This window comes from Eulemur rufifrons, chromosome 17 (genome assembly GCF_041146395.1).
Source record: "Eulemur rufifrons isolate Redbay chromosome 17, OSU_ERuf_1, whole genome shotgun sequence".
Taxonomy (NCBI): domain Eukaryota; kingdom Metazoa; phylum Chordata; class Mammalia; order Primates; family Lemuridae; genus Eulemur; species Eulemur rufifrons.
Window position 1 is genome coordinate 39266293 of NC_090999.1, and position 22005 is coordinate 39288297.

The 22005-nt window shown below is 34.5% G+C and overlaps 1 protein-coding gene across 1 annotated transcript in view; it reads right to left on the bottom strand.

Annotated features, from left to right (window-relative positions):
- The window catches only part of ERCC8 (ERCC excision repair 8, CSA ubiquitin ligase complex subunit), a 55792-nt gene that overhangs the window by 10629 nt on the left and 23158 nt on the right, over positions 1-22005 (bottom strand). The window contains exons 5-10 of the mRNA XM_069492309.1: positions 16267-16348; positions 14791-14859; positions 13580-13646; positions 10396-10496; positions 8407-8531; positions 906-1103 (exon numbers count right to left, since the gene is read on the bottom strand). Of these exons, the coding sequence (XP_069348410.1) occupies positions 906-1103; positions 8407-8531; positions 10396-10496; positions 13580-13646; positions 14791-14859; positions 16267-16348 (642 nt within the window). The remainder of the gene's footprint in view (positions 1-905; positions 1104-8406; positions 8532-10395; positions 10497-13579; positions 13647-14790; positions 14860-16266; positions 16349-22005) is intronic.

The window sequence follows — 22005 nt, forward strand, 5'->3', positions numbered from 1 at the left end:
TAAGGCTGGAGATTAGTTGAGGGGCTTGGTGCAGCAACTGTTTACCAACCAGTAGGATATACTGAATATTTTAATAATGGATATTGCCATACTGGTGTGTACTGGCTAAAAAATCAGGCCTATGTATCTTACAGCACAGTGTCAGGCACAAATTAGGTAATCGGTATTAATGAATGAATGATTACGAGTTTCACCAGGTGATAAAGTCCCTTCAAGTGCTAATAATCTATAATTTTCATTCTGTCAATATTTAACTTTCATGAGCTTCATTTTCCTTACCTAAAAACAGGGAAAATACCAACTATCTTTCTATATTAGACTCATTTAAAAGAACACATGAGGTAATTTGTGCATACATCTCTGAAAAAAAAAAGCCAATTTGCCCACGGGTGACATGAAAAAGAAGGGTCAGGATATTAAACAAACAAAAGCCATGGGTATTTAAGAAATTATGTATGTATTAACTTCAAAAGCATATCTTTGTTAGCCATTGACAGAAAATAAGGAAGAAATAAACAAAATTTTAGACAGACCCACACATAAACCAAGATGCACAAACTATGTTTTGAGATTAAATACCTATAATTCATTTTTTAACCAAAAGATTATTTGTAAGAAATTATTTTAATTCACCAGTAATTGTCAACTGCTAAATAAATAAAGCCCATAAGCAAAAGAAAGAGAATTTATTCCAATCAAGTTGCATAGTATTATGCTGATTCATTCATACATCCTATGCCATCTAAAAATCTAGGCTGTATTATCCTGTAGTGAATAAATCCTAGCTCAAATGTGGATTAAAAGTCTAACTCCCCAGAATGAAATCACAATTTACTCTTTTATATACAACTAGTCTGGCAAACTAGCTACCTGACATTCTAAATTCCCTTAAGCATCATTCTTACCTGGAAATTAGACTGAAATACACAGCAGTCAACACTTTTATAATGTCCCTTAAGCATAGTTATCTGTTCTCCTGAGTAAACTGTATAAACAGCAATGGTGCTACCATATGGTACAAAAACAAATTCTGAACTGCAGCCACAGGAGACAGTGAATTTCAATCCTTTTCTACTGTCATTATAAACTTTTCCATAGTTCACCTGTAGGATTAAAATCATAAAGTTATTCCTTAAATCCGAATTAAAAAGACAACAAAGACTAGGAGAAATACTTATTTCAAATACTATACTACAAAAAGAGATCTTTTAAATTTAAGAAAAACGATCAATGTCTTAATAGAAACAAGGGCCAATGACACGAATGTACATTTCACATAAAAGGAAATACCAATAGTAAAAAAACCCACAAGGGCAAATATTTACATTTCAACCCTAATAGAAATAAATATGCAGATTAAGATAACCTTGAAGATTCATTTTTAGACCACTTAGCAAAAATTTTAAGAAATACAAGACATTCAATATTGGTACAAGTGAGGTAAACATGTTGGTGGCACTGTAATTTGGTTATTTCTTCTAAATGGCCAATGGTTTATTATGCTACCATTCTTTTCAAAAGACTGACGTTCTTTTGTTTGGGGGGTATATAACCTTCTATTCTTTTTATTTAAAAAAATTTTTAATCTTAACCATTTCTACACGTATAGTTCAGTAGCATTAAGTAAATTTACATTGTTGTGCAACCATCACCACCGTCCATCTGTACCCATTGAACAACAAAGATATTCTTACTCCTTGACCTAGTAATAACTCCTTGGGAATTTACTTTAAGGAAATAATTAAACAGCAAAAAGCTATATGCCCAGCGGTATTCAATGCAGCATTTTCTAGAATGGAGAAATGGGCCAGGTGTGGAGGCTCATGCCTGTAATCCTAGCACTCTGGCAGGCTGAAGCAGGAGGATTGCTTGAGCTCAGGAGTTCAAGATCAGCCTGAGCAAGAGCAAGTACCCATCTCTACTAAAAACAGAAAAATTAGCTGGGCATCATTCATGGTGTGGCTTATAGTCTCAGCTACTCAGGAGGCTGAGGCAGGAGGATCGCTTAAGCAGAGGAGTTTGAGGTTGCAGTGAGCTATGATGATGCCACTGCACTCTACACTCTACCCAGGGCCACAGAGCGAGACGCTGTCTCAAAACAAAACAAAACAAAACAAAACAGGAAAAACTACTGAGAATAGATGCATAGTCCTAATAATGTTATAGTAACTCTATGGTTCATATAAATCATAATTTTAAAAATTATGCAGAAAATAGGGATAGCATAAAGGCTAAATGTAAAAAATGCATAGAATGCAAGTAGTGTGTACCTCAAGGAACTAGAAAAACAGGAACAAAATAAACCCAAAATTAGTAGAAGGAAGGAAATAATAAAGATCAGAACAGAAATAAATAAAGACTAGAAAAATAATACAAAAGATAAACAAAACAAAGAGTTGCTTTTTGAAAAGATAAACAAAATCAACAAACCTTTAGCTAGACTAAAAAAAAAAAGAGAAATCTCAAATAAATAAAATCAGAGATTAAAAAAAGGAGACATTACAACTAATACCACAGAAATACAGAGGATTATAAGAGAACAGAATTATGCCAACAAATTGGATAACCTACAGAAAGGGATAAATTCTTGGATACATACAACCTACTAAGTTTGGATTATGAAGACAAAAAATCTAAGCAGACCAATAATAAGGAAATTGAATCAGTAATAAAGAGTTTTCCATCAAAGAAAAGTCCAGAACTGAATGGCTTTACTGCTGAATTCTACAAAATATTTAAAGAAGAGCTAATACAAATTCTTCTCAAACTCTTCCAGAAAATTAAAGATGAAGGAATACTCCCACACTCATTATACAAGGCCAGCATTACCTTGATACCAACATCACACAAGTAAAACAAAATAAGAAAATTACATGCCAATATCCCTGATGAACATAAATGCCAAAATCCTCAACAAAATATTAGCAAACTGAGTTCAACAATGTATTTAAAAAGATCATTCACTATGATAAAGTGGGAATCATCCCACCAGGGATGCAAGGATTGTTCAACATAGGCAAATGAATACATGTTATATATCACATTAACAAAATGAAGGACAAAAAACATATGATCATTTCAATAGATGCAGAAAAAGCATGTGACAAAATTCAACCTTCTTTCATGATAAAAACTCTCAACTAATTAGGTATAGAAGGAATGTACCTAAACATTATAAAGGCCATATATGAGAAACCCACAGCTGACATCATTCTGAATGAGGAATAGTTGTAAGTTTTTCTTCTAAGATCTGCAACAAGAAAAGGATGCCCACTCTTGCCACATCTATTCAACATAGTACTGGAAGTCTCAACAAGAGGAGTTAGACAAGAGAAAGAAATAAAAGGCACTCAAATTGGAAAGGAAGAAGTTAAATTGTTCCTGTTTACAGATGACATTATCTTTATTTTCTTTTCTTTTAATTTTATTTATTTATGTATTTCGAGACAGGGTCTTGCTCTGTTGCCCTGGGCTAGAGTACAGTGGCATCATCATAGCTCACTGCAACCTCAAACTCCCGGGCTGGAGTGATCCTCCTGCCTCAGCCTTCCAAATAGCTAGGACTACAGGCACACACCACCACACCTAGCTAATTTTTCTACTTTTTGTAGAAACAGGGTTTTGCTTTTGCTCAGGCTGGTCTCAAACTCCTGGCCTCAAGTGATCTGCCTGCCTTGGCTTCCCAAAGTGCTAGGATTACAGGCATGAGCCACTGTGCCTGGCCAGATGCCATAATTTTATATAGAGAAAACCCTAAAGACTCCACCAAAAAACTGTTAGAACTAGTAAATGAATTCAGTAAACCTTCAGGATACAAAATCAATATATAAAAATCAATAGCGTTTCTATACACTAACAGCAAACTGTCTGAAAAAGAGATCAAGAAAAACAATCCCATTTACAATGGCTATGAAAAAATAAAATACTTAGGAATAAATTTAACCAAAGAGGTAAAAGATCTCTACACTGAAAACTATAAAACATTGATGAAAGAAACTGAAGAATACACAAATAAACAGAAAGATGTCTGTGTTCATAGATTGAAAGAATTAATATTGTTAAAATGTCCATACTATTTGAAGCAATATATAGATTCAATGCAATCTCTATTAAAATACAAATGACATTCTTCATAGAAATAGAGAAAACAATCCTAAAATTAACATGAAGTCACAAAAAGCAATCTTCAGCAAAAAGAGCAAAGCTGGAGGTATCACACTACCTGACTTGAAAATATACCACAAAGCTATAGTAACCAAAACAGCATGATACTGGCATAAAACAGACACGTAGACCAAAAGAAAAGAGTAGAGAGTCCAGAAATAAATCCACCCATTTACAGTCAATTGATTTTTGATAAGGATGCCAAGAATACACAGTGGGGAAAGGATAGTTTCTTCAATAATGGTGCTGGGAAAACCGGATATCCAAAGGCCGAAGAATAAAATTAGATTCTGTCTCTTACCATATACAAAAATCAATTCCAAATGCACTAAAGACTTAAATTTAAGACCTGAAATTATGAAACTACTAGAAGAAAACATAGAGGAAAACCTCTATGACATTGGTCTAGGCAATGATTTTTTGGATATATCCTAAAAAGCATAGACAACAAAAGCAAAAATAGACTAATGGGCTTACATCAAACTAAAAAGCTTCTACACAGCTAAGGAAACAATTATCAGAATGAAAAGACAACCTATAGAATGGGGAAAATATTTGTAAACTATACATTTCATAAGGGTTTAATATGCAAAATATATAAGGTACTCAAACAACTGAACAGCAAGAAAAGAAACCAACTAAAAAATGAGCAAAAGACTTGAATAGTCATTTCTCAACTAAAAGACTTATAAATGGCCAAAAAAATGTGTGAAAAAATGTTTAATATCAATAATCATCAAGGAAATGTAAATCAATAAAGATATCACCTCATACCTGTCAGAATGGCTATTACCAATAAGACAAAAGGTAAGTGTTGGTAAAGATGTAGAGAAAAGGGAATGCTTGCATACTGTTGGTGGGAATGTAAAATTAGTATAGCCATTATGGAAAACAGTACAGAAGTTCCTCAAATAACTAAAAATAGAACTACCATATGATTCAGTAATCCCACTACTGGGTATTTGTTCAAAGAAAACTAAAGCAGTATATCAAAGACATGCCTGCACACCCATGTTCCTCTGTGCATTAATCACAATGGCCAAGATAGAATCAACCTAAATGTTCACCAAAAGATGAATGGATGAAGAAAATGTGGTATACGTACTTAATGGAATACTATACAGCTATAAAAAATGTGGAAATCCTATCATTTGCAGCAACATTGATGAACCTGGAGGGCACTATGTTAAGTGAAATAAGTCAGACACAGAAAGACAAATACTACATGATCTCATTCATACGTAGAATCTAAAAAAGTTGATCTTGTAGAAGTAGTGAATAGAATGGTGGTTACCAGAGGCTGGATGGTTAGGGGAATAGGGATATGGAGGAGATGCTGGTCAAAGGATATATAATTACAGTTACATAGAAGGAATAAGTTTAAGAGATCTATTATACAGCATGATGATTATAGTACAACATACTGTATTTTTGAAAAATGCAAAGAGAGTGAATGTTAAGTGTTCTTACCACAAAAATGATAACTGTGAGATAACGTATTCGTTAATTAGTTAGATTTAACCATTCTACAATGTATATATATTTCTTTCTTTTTTTTTTTTTTTTTGAGGCAGAGTCCCACTCTGTCACCCTGGCTAGAGTGTCATGGTGTCAGCCTAGCTCACAGCAACCTCAAACTCCTGGGCTCGAGCGATCCTTCTGCCTCAGCCTCCCGAGTAGCTGGGACTACAGGCATGCGTCACCATGCCCGGCTAATTTTTTTCTATATATTTTTAGTTGTCCAGCTAATTTCTTTCTATTTTTTAGTAGAGACAGAGTCTCGCTCTTGCTGGTCTCGAACTCCTGAGCTCAAATGATCCGCCCGCCTCAGCCTCACAGAGTGCTCGGATTATAGGCGTGAGCCACCACACCCGGCCTACAATGTATATATATTTCAAAACATCATGTTGTACATGATAAACGTATACAGTTTTATCTGTCTCAAATTTAAAAAAAGAAATTACTAAATGGGAGGACTGGAATTTGTTCTGATAGCTCTTTAAAAATTTGAAGACAGTGTGTTTTCCCTTAGAGTTACCTTTTCTGAGATCGATGTCCCAAATTCCTCTAAGTATCTTTTGTAGGTCAGTTTCTGGGATAACCTAATCATTTTCATATGAATTACTTCGATCAGGTCCAATTTAAAATGTATTATCCATTTTCAACACACTATTCTAGATATGGGTTTACTAGCAAAAAGCCATAGGGCATGAGTATCATCTTCAAGGAGAGAAAAATGGAATAAAACCACAATAACGATTCATATATACATTCAGTGCCATTTACATTTATCACATTAAGCTTTGACACACATGCCTGGATACTTTTCTAGAGTAATCCTGTCACTTCTCTACTAAGAAGGCTTTACTGGCTTTCCATCTCACCCAGAGAAAAGCCAAAATCCTTACAAAGAACTACAAAGGCTACATGCTCTGGCATATTCCTTCTGTTCTCATCTTCTGTTACTCTCCCCAAATTCCAACACAAGAATCTCCTAGCTGTTCCTTGAGTATCTCGGGCATGCTCTCACCTCAGGGTCTTTGTTCTTTTTTCCTATCTCTGCCTAGAATGCTCTCCCTCCCAAATAACTGATGGTTTTCTCCTCCATTTCCTTCAGGCCAAATATCACCTTCTCAGTGAGGCCTACCCTGCCTACCCTATGTAAAACAGCAAGTCCAGCTCCCAATACTTCCTATGTTCCTTTCTCTGCTTTGCTTTTCTTTATAGCACTGACCCAGTCTTACATATAATTTATCCATATGTCCATCTATTGATTGATTGATGCCTTTCATCCTCTCCATGGAATGTAAGCTCCATGAGGATAGACATTTCTATGTTTTGCCCACTACTGTCTAATACTGCCTGGCAAATAGGAAGTGCTCAACAAGTATTTACTAAACAAATGAATAAAATGAGAAAAGAAAGATGCAACCTGATGAGGAACATGTTACAATATGATGAACGGAAGATTCTAAATTATATTTCACCATGCTTCAATTTCAATCCTGAGACATGACAAAGAAGCATCTCTTTAAAAAAATGAGGGATTAGCAAACTCCAAAGTAATCTAGAAATAAACAATTTTGACCTTATATTATTATTAATAATGAAAGTGACAGAGTATCTGAGAATTAATTATAATATTAGCTAGAAAGATGATTAAAGAAAAGACTATGCTTAATATTAATGCTATATAAATGCTTTAAGGGATCTGGGTAAAATCATTATTATAGTAAGACTAGAATCTAGAATCAAACTCTGTTGCTTTCCAGTTATGTAAAATCAGGCAAGTTACCTAATCATTTTATATCTCATTTTCCTCATGTATAAAATGGGTATCATAACAGTAACTACTGTCATAGTGTTGATATGGTGATTAAATAGACAATATATGTTCTAGCACTTACATTAAATGGTAATTATTATTAGCACAGCATCTGGCATATAAGCTCGCAATATTAGCTATTATTATTATAACCAAATGATAAACTTTTGGTAATTTATTCTGAAAGTTACTAAACCATGGGTCCACCTGGTAATGATTATAACATATATAAAAACAAGTACTGGAAATTAATTGCCATGTGAGAATCCAGTACCTTCAAAACATATTTATACCAGTAGTAGTAAATTACTACATATTCTAGTGTTAATACTATAAAATTCATTGTGGATTTTGTTTACAAGTCATATATAGTACAGGCTGAGTATGCCTTATACAAAGTGATTAAGACCAGAAGTATTTTGGATTTCAGATTTTGAAATATTTGCCTTACTGGTTGAACATCTCTAACCTGAAAATCTGAAATCTGAAAAGCTCCAATGAGCATTTCCTTTGAGTATCATGTTGGTGCTCAAAAAGTTTTGGATTTTGGAGCATTTTGGATTTTTGGATTATGGCTACTCCACTTGTATAAAATTTGGCTATTTAGCTTTATTAACTTTATAACAGTAGTTCTCAATATTTTATTCTTCTCCGACATACTTGAGAGATATGGCATATTCCCACTAGGAACAATGGCTTTGTAGAACAGTTATTCTCTACTAAGTGGGGGGAATATGGCAAGGGGTGGTGTGAGAGCGGATTGTTGTAATAACTACAAGTTCACATAGAAAAACTTATAAAAAAGAGGTGTGATTTGAAGGCAAGAAATGGAGTTAAATCTATAGAAAAACATCAAGTATATGTCACAGATCCATTTCTTTAATTTATATCCAAAAATGTACTTAGAAATCTCTTACTAGTGTGTTTTCTCCATTGGAACTATTCCAGAGCCGCATTCGATTATCTGTGCCAACAGTAAGGAGGTGAAGCCCATCACTTGTAAAGCATAAGCCATTAACTTTCCCATTATGAGCAGTGTTTGCTGCAATAAAAAATACAGTTCAGTTTATCTGTTCCTGTATTCGGCATACATTTAATGTTTGATGATATAATTAAACATATTAAAGGACAACTATTTGAGTTACTTAAAAAATATAAGTTGACTTCCTTCCTTCCTTCCTTCATTCCCCTCCCTTCCTGTCTTTCTTTCTTTTCCTTCCTCTCCCCCTCCCTCTCTCTCCCTCCCCCTCCTTCTTTCTTTCTTTGGAGACAGGCTCTTCCTTGGTCACCCAGGCAGCTGTGTAGTGGCCCCAACACAGCTAACTGCAACCTGAAACTTCTGTATCCAAATAATCCTCCCATCACAGCCTCCGGAGTAGCTAGGACTCTAGGTGATTAAAATTAACCAACCCTTTCGATAATTTGAATATGATATGCTACGTAAATAAGAATCATAAAAACAGAGGAAAACAAGAAACCAAAAGGAAAAAATTTCTGCCAAATACAATTTTTTTCCAGCAAGGAAGCTGTGCCATCAAATTCAATTAAGTGTGTAGTTTAACATTAAAATTTTCAGTATCTTTCATCCCTCTTATATAAAATAATCCAAATTTCTAATAATAATCCATTTCTAATCTAAAAATTATTCCATACACTATTAAAAATCAACAATACTAGTGTTTTCCATTAAAAAAAAACTTAACAGGGAAAGGATAACTATTCTAGTCTCAATCAAAATTTATATCACTTTCAAAATGAACAAGTTTGCTGGGTACAGTAGCTCCCAGGACTTCGGGAGACCAAGGTGGGAGGATCACTTGACGCCAGGAGTTCAAGACCAGCCTGGGCTACAGAGTGAGACCTTGTGTCAAACAAAAACAAAATGAACAAGTTTGAGAAAGCATAGTTCTTTTTCTTTTCTTTTCCTTTTCTTTTTTGAGACAGGATCTTGCTCTGTCACCCAGGCTAGAGTGCAGGGGCATCATTATAGCTCACTGCAACCTCAAATTCCTGGGCTCAAGTGGACCTCCTGCCTCAGCTTCCTGAGTAGGTGGGATTACAGGTGTGAGCCACCACTCCCACCAAATTGTTTCTATTTTTGGTAGATTCGGGGTCTCACTCTTGCTCAGGCTGGTCTCAAACTCCTGATCTCAAGTGCTCCTCCTGCCTTGGTCTCCCAGAGTACTAGGATTATAGGTGGGAGCCACCACGCCCAGCCAGAAAGCATAATTCTAAATAACTTGATTAATTTAACTGAAAAGGATTACTGATGCAATCATAAGTCTTATATATATATATATATATATATATATATATATATATATATATAGTTCATCTGGTCCAGAATTTATTCTGAATCAAAATTTCGACACAGAAATTAAATTCTATCGTAAAAATGCAATTGAAGTACTTTGGCACATGGATTGCTGCTGACTTCCATGTAACACAATTTTATGCTAATACAATGGCTAAAAAATGTTACTATTTCAATAATTTATTGTGGCCTCCTAAAAGGCATTGAATTTGCATAAGTTGGCCTCATTGGAGGAAAATCAAAATCAGTAAAGCAAATTAATCCAGAAGTTTCTACCTTTGAAAATTTGGGGGCAAATGAAACTGCCATACTTATTTGTACCTTGAAGAAAGATAACTAGTTTATGTTAATTTAGAAAGGATTTGGCCGGGCGCGGTGGCTCACGCCTGTAATCCTAGCACTCTGGGAGGCCGAGGCGGGTGGATTGCTCAAGGTCAGGAGTTAGAAAGGATTTATGGTGAATATCTTTTTAACAAAATGATAAAGTTTGTAATTTATCAATATGCATTTATTATTTACCTTCAATTAAAAATTTTCAATGTAAAGAAAAATTAACATTGTCATATTTCTATATTAATACATTCTTCATTACCTGATTCAACGGCTTGTGATTTTTTCCCATTATGCTGATCAAGGGTAATCAAACATCCTGATGCTCTCCTCACATCCCATAATTTTACTCTACTGTCAGCACTGAGAAGAAATAAATTTCAAATTGACATATGTAGCTAGGATACTGACTGTACCCCTCACCCACCTTTCCAGTATTATGGCACACAGAGGTCTCATTGTTTTAGTGCAAATGTATTTGTACATTTGGGTTGTGGTACTTTTGTCTTTTTAGCAAATATTCAATAGTCAACAATAACAAAGAGAAGTGAATAAATAGTAAAAAAAAAAAAAAGGAGTAAGCTTTATTTTTTAGATCACATGGACAAAATTTTGCTGCTTTTTATGTTGTTTTTAATTACATGAGCATCTTTTTTCCAAAGGACTAGATAGGCTTGTAGCTTGTTTCTAGCAAGTTTGTTACTACATGTTTTCTATTATTCAAATCCTATCCAGACAATCAAGCAGTTAACTAATTTCACTTTGCTTAAGAATCCATTTGGCATGAATTTGGTGGTTTTTTATTTTATATTAAAAAAACCCGAGAGGTGAGTAATGAGGATAGTATATTTCTATTTGGTTTCCTATACTTAAATCAGTCTTTTCCAGATACATAAGAACCATATTTAATGTCTACTATATATGAGACATTTATTTCCATTTTCTTTCAAGTAAGTGAAGAGAAGAAAGGCAAATCTATGCTCACAAGTCAAGTTCAGCTTCTATGCTACTCCTAAAGAAAAATGCCCAGCAAACCTATGTGCCTCTAATACTTCAACTCATGCTATCATGTCCTTATAAAGACCTCAATAATATTCTAATCCATTGGGTTTATCCATGATATTTTAATAAGAGAGTATTATATCACATTTTATAATCCTATTTTTCATTTATGAGTCACAGAATTTATTGCTTTCTATAATCTTGATTCTTTTTACAAGTTAACATCAAACCAAGACAACTGGAATAGTCAGCAAAAAGCTAGCATTTCTCATTCTTAGGTTGCCTTTCTTTCTCGCTAGCTGAGGAAAATGTCTGCAATGAAATAAATGTGAGGATTTAGGTTTCTTCTGAAACAGATTAGATTTGAACATAACCAACTCTTAATGCTTATTACTAGGTCCATTCTGGAACTGATTCAAATTCCTGGGTGTATTTTGAGAATTGAAAGCCTCTTAGCTTTCCTCTGATCTCAGGAAAACCAAGTTAAATGTGAACAATGTAAATCTACCCTAATATGGACAGACAACCAGCATCTAACGCCTCGCTTTCATACCTCTTTAGCTAGCCAGTCTTGTTATGACTGTACTCTAGACCTTGCTATCCTTCAGAATTCATAAATTTCAACATCACATTCTGCAAATTATTAACAGAAGTTCTTTGGGGACTAAACTGTGACAGAGAGGGTGGGCTGGCAGCTTAAAAAAAATCCAGACACAGAACTTTATAAAACTAATATGAATCACTTTTGTAATAATTCTTCTATTAAAATCTTTTTTTTTTTTTTTGAGATAGAGTCTCCCTTTGTTGCCTGGACTAGAGTGCCGTGGTGTCAGCCTAGCTCACAGCAACCTCAAACTCCTGGGCTCATGCAATCCTCCTGCCTCAGGCTCCCGAGTAGCTGGGACTACAGGCATGCGCCACCATGCCCAGCTAATTTTTTCTATATATTTTTAGTTCAGATAATTTCTTTCTATTTTTAGTAGAAACGGGGTCTCGCTCTTGCTCAGGCTGGTCTCGAACTCCTGAGCTCAAACAATCCGCCCGCCTCAGCCTCCCAGAGTACTAGGATTACAGGCGTCAGCCACCGCACCGGGCTCTATTAAAATCTTTATTAAAATGTTTATATAAAAATCTTTGACTACTACTTCCTATCCCTTCAGTTTTTAAATTTTCTTACTCTGACACTTATACTTCTACCTCATTAGGTCCTTCCTTCCTCCTACAAGCCTTTTTGTGATTTTATTTCCTTCCTAATACCCATGACTTCAACAATTTTCAGACACTAGGGTAAACAATAAAAATTGTTAAATCTGTGTCATTTAATGTTTTGATTTCTGTGGCTTAGTTCAGCAGTGGTCTACACCTTCAACTGAGCACAAATGCCCAGCAATCCTATGTGGTCATTCAATCTGTTATTCCAGATCCTTACTACCTTCCCTCAAAATTGTATTCCCATTCCTGTATTTTCAACAGATAATATCAAGTCCACTAAAAACCAATAGAGGCCATTAGGTGTGCATTTCTTGAGCTTCTCTGCCAAAGTTACAAACTTAACCATACTCACTTTCACCATTTCCCCTTTCCATTTAGTCTTACATTGCCCTTCATGTGTCAAATCAAGTGAACCCCCGGCCCCTTCAATCTAGACCCTTGATACTATGCCCTCCTGTCTATTCAAAGTCCTGATGCACAAATTATTCCCTCCTGTTCTTATTTTCACCTATTTCTTTCCCCTGGTACTTTCTCCCCAGCATATAAATATGCAATACTCTTCCAACTCCAACAAACAAACAAAACCCCCCAAATCTTTTGATCCTCTCAGAGTTAAATGCTTCTGCTTTCTTTTCCTATAGCATACCTACCAAAGATAAACCTATATTAAAGCATTTTTCAGGATGTCCTGTAATCACCGATTTTTCTGACTATATTCCTCATTAAACTGTTAGCTTCTTAAAGCCTTAGGTGCCTCTGTGTTCTTAGCACAGTGCTTGGCACATGGTAGGCAGTCACTAAATATTAGCAAATTGCATCAGTGAATGGATGTGCCATATCAGATTCAAAATAATTCTAGGTTAAAGAAAATGGATAAAAATGCCCCTATTTTTAAATTAACACAGTGCTATACTTTTGTGCACAAAAATGACATGACACATTGTCCCACTAGTGGTGCTTGTAGAGCTACATTATTACATGGATTCTCATGTTTTCCCTTTGCTCCAAAAGGCGAACACCTTCAAGATGGATAGTTAGAATTAAGACTATGATGTAAAGGAGGAAGATTTATATTGGTGATATAAATGAAAATCTCTAATTCAATATTTCATTTTTAAGTGGCTAATCAATAACTAAATATGCCAAAATATATACCTTACATAAATGTACTCTTTTCAAAATGCTTATTAATTATTAATATTAACTTCAAAATGAAATAAGTTAAATTTTACCTTGCAGTTGCCAAGATATAATCATAACGTGGTGACCAAGAAACTGCCAATATTTCTTGTCTGTGACCTGCAAATACAACTGTGTGAAAAGTCTTACAAAATGTCTGAAAAATCAAAAGTTAAAGTGCCAATAATTTGACCTGATTCTGAAGAAAGTGAGACTATTAAAAGCGGATAAATATCATTTTTCACATTTATAATGATCTATGTTTAAATGCTAATGTGAAGACTATGGGGGTATTTCCAACACATGGTATTTCATTTTAAAAGAACTGGTTTTGCTTCGGAAAGAATAGTCAGAAGAAGCGAGTACTTTTAAGTACGGATGTGTTAGCCTATGCCAGTCAATCCATATAATTCAAGCTCAATTACTTATCGCTACACCAAAAAGCCACTACAATAAAACGTACAAGATAAACATTTTAAAGAATACAAATGCTTTCTAATTTCTCATAAAGTTATATAATAGAAAAATTACTTTAATTCATGACTGTACAAAAGCACTTGTATAAAAGTTTTTTTTCTAAAAAGCATAGGTGACAAGTTCATAGGGTAAGTGACTTCAACATTTTATTTCACTTTTACTTAACTGAACTACTTAAATCAGACATTTTCATTTGTCCAGTTTATATTAATAGAAATTAACAATAATGTAAAAAATGCTACCCATCTCACCAAATTTTTTAATTATATTTATGTTTATTAGAGATGAATAAAAATGTGTATTTCTAAATTACATTTCATCTTTTCATTGTTTAGAATTAGACAATCTAATACTGATAAGAGTAGTAAAAATAAACTAATATATTTTTAGAAAACAAAGTATTAGTTCAACATCTTTTTTAAATGTATTTTTACTGAAAATGCACCTAAACATTAAGAGCAATGTTTATTCATTTGTCAGAACATTAAAAATGCACAAGACATTAATAGTTTATTTCTAAAAATGTAGGAATAACACAGGATTTCAGTTAGACCTTCTATTTTCTATATCCTTTGAGCTTCCCCACGACCATTGTTCATGTAAATGTCTCCTCAATAGTTCAGTTTTGTAAGAATAATGCACAGAAGGATCTTTATTTGCCTGTTGACTTTTAACAACTAGCACAAAATACATCAGTCATGTCCCTTACAAAGGATACACTGTTAGTAATGTTTCTTTTTATTGAATAGTTTACTCAAAGTAGTTGTTGTTTGAAATAAAAAAATACCCTGTAGAATGTGAGAACAGGATCCAGACTTTAAGTCACAAAGTTGTACTTTGGGTCCTCTAGTACCAACTGTAAAAACAAAAACAAATATGGTATAAGGTAACTTTATTATAAATCATCATCAAAAAGGAAATAAAATATTATCATTAAGAATCATAAAATTTTCACTGTATCCATGCAGAGATATAAAAATGTATGCCAAAAATATATTTCAAATCATTTTAAATGTTTATAATTGGAAAAATTATTTTAATTATAGTTACACTTTAGTAGTAAGGGAACTCTATTATTATAATATTTTTTATTTTGAAATAATTATATATTTGTAAGAAGTTGTAAACCTACTACAGAGAGGCCTGTATGCCCTTCAGCCAGGTTCCCTCAATGATTATATGTTAGGTAACTAAAGTACAATATCAAAACCAGGAAATTCATATTGGTAAATGTATGTGCATAGTTCTATGTCATTTTATCACATCAAATCATTTTATTTTAATAGCTTAGTTTTTCCAAGTTAATGACTTACTTCCAATTACTAGTAATAGATTCACAGGAACTCTGGACATAGACTGAGTGGACTTCAAAGACAACTCACTACCTAGCTCTTCTTTACAGATAAAGCAGCTGACTCGTGTCCAGAGGTGAAGAGATTCATTCAGTGTCACAAAATTAATGGACTCACAGGGACTAGACACCTGATACCAGAAAATCATTTTTTCTTCTTTATATATGAAAATTTTTGTTGCAGGTACTCTCATGTAAACGGATGTTTAATTAGAATCACAATCTTTTTTTTAGTTGTTTTTTTTTTTGAGACAGAGTCTCATTCTGTTGACCAGGCTAGAGTGCCGTGGTGTCAGCCTAGCTCACAGCAACCTCAAACTCCTGGGCTCAAGCGATCCTTCTGCTTCAGCCTCTCGAGTAGCTGGAACTCCAGGCATGTGCCACTATGCCCGGCTAATTTTTTCTATATATTTTTAGCTGTCCAGCTAATTTCTTTCTATTTTTTAGTAGAGACAGGGTCTCACTCTTGCTCAGGCTGGTCTCGAACTCCTGACCTCGAGCAATCCTCCCGCCTTGGCCTCCCAGAGTGCTAGGATTACAGGTGTGAGCCACCACGCCCGGCCTGAATCACAATCTTAAATAGGAGGAAATAATTTCCTGTTTTATTGTGTCGAATTGGAAAAGTTGCCAAATTTTGTTCTTGTAAAATCTTTGAAACTTCGATGGTTTAAAAATGACTTCTTTGGGAACAGAAATACGCTCTTAACCTTTGCATCCTAGCCACTAGCAGAGTGCTCGACTTACACATATCTGTTGAAATAAATACTAATAGTGGCATACACTTGTTTTTGCTTCTTTTGTTAAAGAATTGTGATTTTCATCTGTGTTAAAATGTCTACATCAAAGCTAATGAGATATAAAAAGGCAGAAACTTTTCAGTATGTTAAAAGGCATAAGAATACACATACAAACCTGCTACCAAACAGTGCTTGGTGGCGACTGGAGACATATGATGACTATAAACTGTTTCCTCAAAATTAAATATATCTGCGGTCTGATAACCAAAAGACATTTAAAAAGTGTAAGTTCTGGTTATAAAAACAAAGCAATACATTTTCTATTTACTTTTCCCCATATTTTTAGCAATTTTTAAGTTGACTGTTAGCAATTTAACAAATTCCTATGTTTAATAGGAATGTGATACCCCCCAAAACCCTGATAATTTCAAATCCTATGTTATTTATAATATCCTTCTCCCTTCAGTGAGAAAAAATAGTTTTTCCCTAATAAATCCCCCAAATTGAGAAAAGACAACCACCTGGTTCACCATTTTCCTCTCCATTCCACTCTGGGAGGCTTCAGCATCTACCTGGATGATCTAGCCAGCGCTCGACATCTCAGTTACATACCTCAGCTACTACACCCAGGACACACCACCTAGAGTCGATCCTCTTTTAAAATCATACGTTTTCATATTCTATGACCATAAACTTCTATCATTTTCAGCCTCTTTTTCCAACTATTCTCAAGAAGTCGAGTAAACCCCAGAACCCCACCCCCATCAGTTTCTTCTGTCCACTTCTTTTCCTTTGCAGCTTGGATTCCAAGATCTAATACCACGATCAGCTGCCAGTATCTTCAACTTCTTTGCCATTATCCTTCCACATGTCAAGACCTCAACCCTGGCTGACTCCAGATGTCTGCCTTCTCTGCACTTATACCCAGATTGACCTATACCAGGAGTTAGCAAACCTTTTCTGTAAAGAGTCAGATGGTGAATGTTTTAGGCTTTTGAGACCAACTACTCATTTTTGCCACTGAAGTGTCAAAGCAGTCACAGACAGCAAATGAGCATGTCTGTGTTCAAACAACACTTTTCAAAAACAGGTCATGAGCCAGACTTGTCCACAGCCCAGACTTGTCCAATCCCTGCTCTACCTAGTTGAATAGGGCAGACTGGTGTCACTATAAAAGATCATTCATCTGGGTTTTTGGTAATGACTTTCAGTCCTACTGTATTTCACTAGTCTTCTCTGCAATATTCTGCAGCTATTTCAAACCTTTTCCACTCTCCATAAACATCTTCACTCAGTCACAACAGGTGATCTGATCTTTTATTTCAAAGAGAAAACAGGAGTCATTCAATCAGAATTCCCTTAATGTCTTACCAACAAACCTACAAACACATTTGCTTCCACTTACCCTTTTTCCTTCTTTACTCCTGTTATTATGGAAAAATGATCCCTCCTCATTTTAAAGGTAATTCCTCTACTTGTGTTCAGACCTCCTTCAGCACTGTCAGAAATCTTACCCTTTAGATTATGTCCTGGGTATCTATAACTTCTCCCCCTACTGGCTCATTCCCAACAGCACTGAAAGTTCGGGTTTCTTTCATCTTAACAGCACCCCCTTCCTAAGATGTAAAAACAAAAAAGGCTTTTCACCCTACATCTCCCCTAGGTAATCTGCTTTTCTGCTGTTCAAATCCAAATTGCTATCTTTAATTCTTTATTTCCCATGTATTTCTCAACTTACTGCAATTTTATTTTTAATTCCACTACTCTAATTCATACTTCTCTTTCAATGTCACGGATAATCTCCTTACCTTATTTGTCAGTAATATTCAACACATATTACTTAAAACAATCTCTATCACGGCTTCCATTATATCATACACTCCCTAATTTTCCTCTTACTTCTTTTCATTGTCTTTTGTGAAATTTGTTGTTCCTTTTCTTGTCCTATTAATTTTTGTCTTCGTCTGCATTTTGTTCTATGTATTCTTCTCTTCAACTGCCATCTACATGTTCCAGGTTGAGTATCCTTTATAGGAAATGTTTGGGACCACAAGTGTTTCAGATTTCAGACTTTTTTTTTTTTTTTTTTTTAAGATTTGGGAACATTTACATTCTATTTACTGGTTGAGCATCCCAAATTTGGAAATTTGAAATCCAAACTGTTCCAATGAGCATTTCTTTTGAGCACTAAAAAAGTTTCGTATTTTGAGGCATTTTCGATTTTGGATCTTCAGATTAGGGATACTCAATCTCCAGTGAAGCACAAATCTGTATTTTCAGTGTAGAACTCACTCCTGAATTCCAGATATGTATAGCTCAATTCCTGGATTATCTCCATTTGGATTTCTTGTAAACCCCTCAAATGTAACAAATCTAAAATTGAACTCATCACTCATTCCCTTTCTGTACCTTAGTAAACAACAGTATAACCCACCCAATTCCCAAGCCTGAGAACCTGAAGTACTTTTTTTTTTTTTTTTAAAGAATGGCTTTGTTGAGATGTAAGTCACAAACCATACAATTCACCCGTTTAAAGCATGCACTTTAAACGGCTTTTAGTGTATCCACAGAGGTCTGCAAAATCACCACAATAAATTTTTGAACATTTTCATCACCCAAAAAGAAGCCCCGTAACCACTAGTGGTCCTTCCTCATTTCTCCCGACCCTCTGGCCTAGGCAACCACTAATCAATTTTGTCTTGACATTTCCTATACATGAAATTATACATTATGTTGTTTTTTGTAGTTTTTCATTTAGCATGTTTTCAACGTCATCCATGTGGTGGCTCATGCCTGTAATCCTAGCACTTTGGGAGGCCAAGGTAGGAGGATCACTTGAGCCCAGGAGTTTGAGGCTGTAGTGAGCTATGATTGTGCCACTGCACTCCAGCATGGATGACAGAGTGAGACTCTGTTTTAAAAAACAAAACAAACAAAAAAACAATTCCTGGCATCAGGATTTTCTGAATAATGTTCCATATGCAAAATTTTAAGAAAACTCAGAATGAGAGAAAAGTTGCTCTCCACCTTAAAGTTTAATAGAAAAGACTCCAGAGTAGATATTTCTCTAAATCATACCATATGTTCAATATAAAACACGTTAATGAAAAACTTAGATGAAGTAAAGATATGATAGGTATGTAATATGTACATTAATATGAAAAATCAGTGATGGGGTAGAAAATGGGGAGGGGGCATTTTGTCCCTTCCTTATTTTCTTTATACCTGGCAGATGCACAATAAATTATTTCTTAATGAATCTTTTCAAAGTTCTTATTAATGAAATGTTCTGTCATACTTTTACTTCAGATAGAATTATAGACTCATGGAATACTATTCTCAGCAAAACATTTATGTTCTAAAGAAAATTTAAATTCAAAATGTCTTTTGTTAGGGTTTTAAAATAAGTCAATATTAAGGAATGAAAATTCAAATATATGGCTTATTAATTTTTAAACCACCCTTTTAACTGTAGTATAACATACAGAAAAGTACACAAATTATAAGTAGGTAGCTAAATGAATTTTCACAAAGTGAACATATCCATGTAACCATCACCTGTATTATAAACTAGAACATCAGAAACACCCCAGAAGGTCCCCTAGAATGCTTTCAGTTACCACCCCTGGCAATAAAGATAACCACCATGTAGATCTCTATCACCCTGGATTACTTTTGCCTATTTTTGAACCTCCTATAAAGGGAATCAGATATTAGGCACTCTTATATGTCTACTATGTCTAATGTTATGTTTGTAAGATTCACACATTTTGTTGCATAAGTAAGTAAATCTTCCCTTATCTTTGTTGAGATAGTATTCCAATGTAAAATTTGCCAGACTTCATTAAACGGTTAATGAATGTTTTGGTTGTTTACAGTTTTTGTTTATAATGACCAGTGCTTCTATGAACACTCTAGTACATATCCTTTGTGCACATACATATTCATTAATAAACTCAAGTGAATAATTACTGGATCACAGGGCATGCACATATTTGGTACCAAGTCAATGATACCAAGTATCTGTTTCAATTTATAATCCAATCAGCAATCTATGCACTTGTTACTGTTATCCTTATCTGCCTTAATTTTAGCTATTCTGCAGGATGTACAGAGATATCTCATTGCAGAGTTACTTAACATTTCCAGGTGCTCAGTTAATAAAGTTGAATACTTTTCATTTATTTATTGGCCATTTGGATATCCTTTTTTCTAAAGTGCCTGTTCAAGTGCTTTGCATATTTTTCTATAGGGTCATTAGTCTTTCAATGTTTTCGGTTATTTAGATAATGGGTATTAAGTTCTTTTTCAGATATACACATATGTTGGCTATATCTTCACCCACTCCATGGCTTACCTTTTCACTTTGGCTCTGTGAATGAGTTTAAATGCTTCCTTTCCAATTCCTATGCCTTTTAATTCCTTTGTTTGCCTTAATGCATTGCCTAGAGCTTCCAGTACAATGTTGAACACAAGGAATAATGGAGATAATTAAAAGAGAAAGCTTTCAACATTTTTACCAGCAAATATAATGCTTCTTTACTTAAAAAAAAAAAAAAACAAAAAACCCAGATACTCCTTATCAAATTAAGGAATTTCTCTTCTCTGCCTAGTCTGTAAAGAATTTTAAAAATCATGAATGGGTATTGACTTTTATTTAAAAATTTTTCATAAGTATGGAGATAATGATGCAGGTTTTCTCCTTCATTTTATTAACTTGATGAATTATATTGATTTTTAGATGTTAAAACAACCTTGATTTCTAAAATAAGTCCTGTTCACTTGTGATACATTGTTCTTTTTGTGTATTGCTAGACTCTATTTACTAATAGTTTGTTTAGGATTTTAGTATCTATCTATAGTTGTAAGAGACACTGGCCTGTAATTTTTCTTATAATATTCTTATAAGTTTTGGAATAAAGGATATGCTAGCTTCATAAAATGAATTTACAAATGTTCTTTTTTTCCTCTTTTATTCTCTTGAAGTGTTTAAGATTGGTATTTCTTTTTTAAATGTTTAGAATAATTTATTGGTAAAGGCATCTAGGCCTGGAGATATCAATCTATTTCTATTTGTTTTTTCTCTTAGGCTGTTTCTTGGTATGTTTGGTAGTTTTTGATTGAGTACTAAAAATTATGTAGGAAAGATTGGGAGAGGTTCTTTATGATGTTATCTTCCTCTGGAGAAGATCTATCTTTGGCAGGTAGGAGAGGGGCAGATCATTTCAATTCAATCATGAAGTGAGCTAACAGAAAGCTTGTTTGCTATCTTTGTAGAGCTCTGTAATGATTTTCTATTGATGAAGTAAAGAATTACCACAAACAGTAATTTATAACACAAATTTATTATCTTATAGTTTTATAGGTTAAAAGACTCACTGGACTACAATCAAGGTGTTGACAGGGCTGCATTCTTTTCTGGAGGCTCTAGGAGAAAATCCTTTTCTTTGCTTTTTCCATCTTCTAGAGGCCTCCCACATTCCTTGGCTGGTGGTCCCCTGCATCTATCTTCAAAGCCAGCAATTTTACATTTCTCTGATCATTCCTCCAGTCACATTTCCTTCTGCCTCTCTTCTTCTGCCTCTCATTTCCATTTTTTAAGGCCCCTGTGATTACACTGTACCCACAAAGATAATCTCCTTATTTTGAGGTCAGGTGAACAGCAACCCTGATTGCCCTTTGCCATGTAACTTAACATATTCACAGGTACTGGGGATTAGGACACAGACATCTTGGGGGAGAGCAGGTATTATTCTGTCTACCAAAGGCTCCATCTACCTCTTATTTTTACCTATTCTTAGGGTATATCTCTCCAGGTGCCCTAATAGCCTAGGCTTTTTTCTAGGCCCCCTTATATTTACCAAGTACTGTACTGCAAATTTTCTCTCCAGTATGATGTGACTGGGGAAAATTC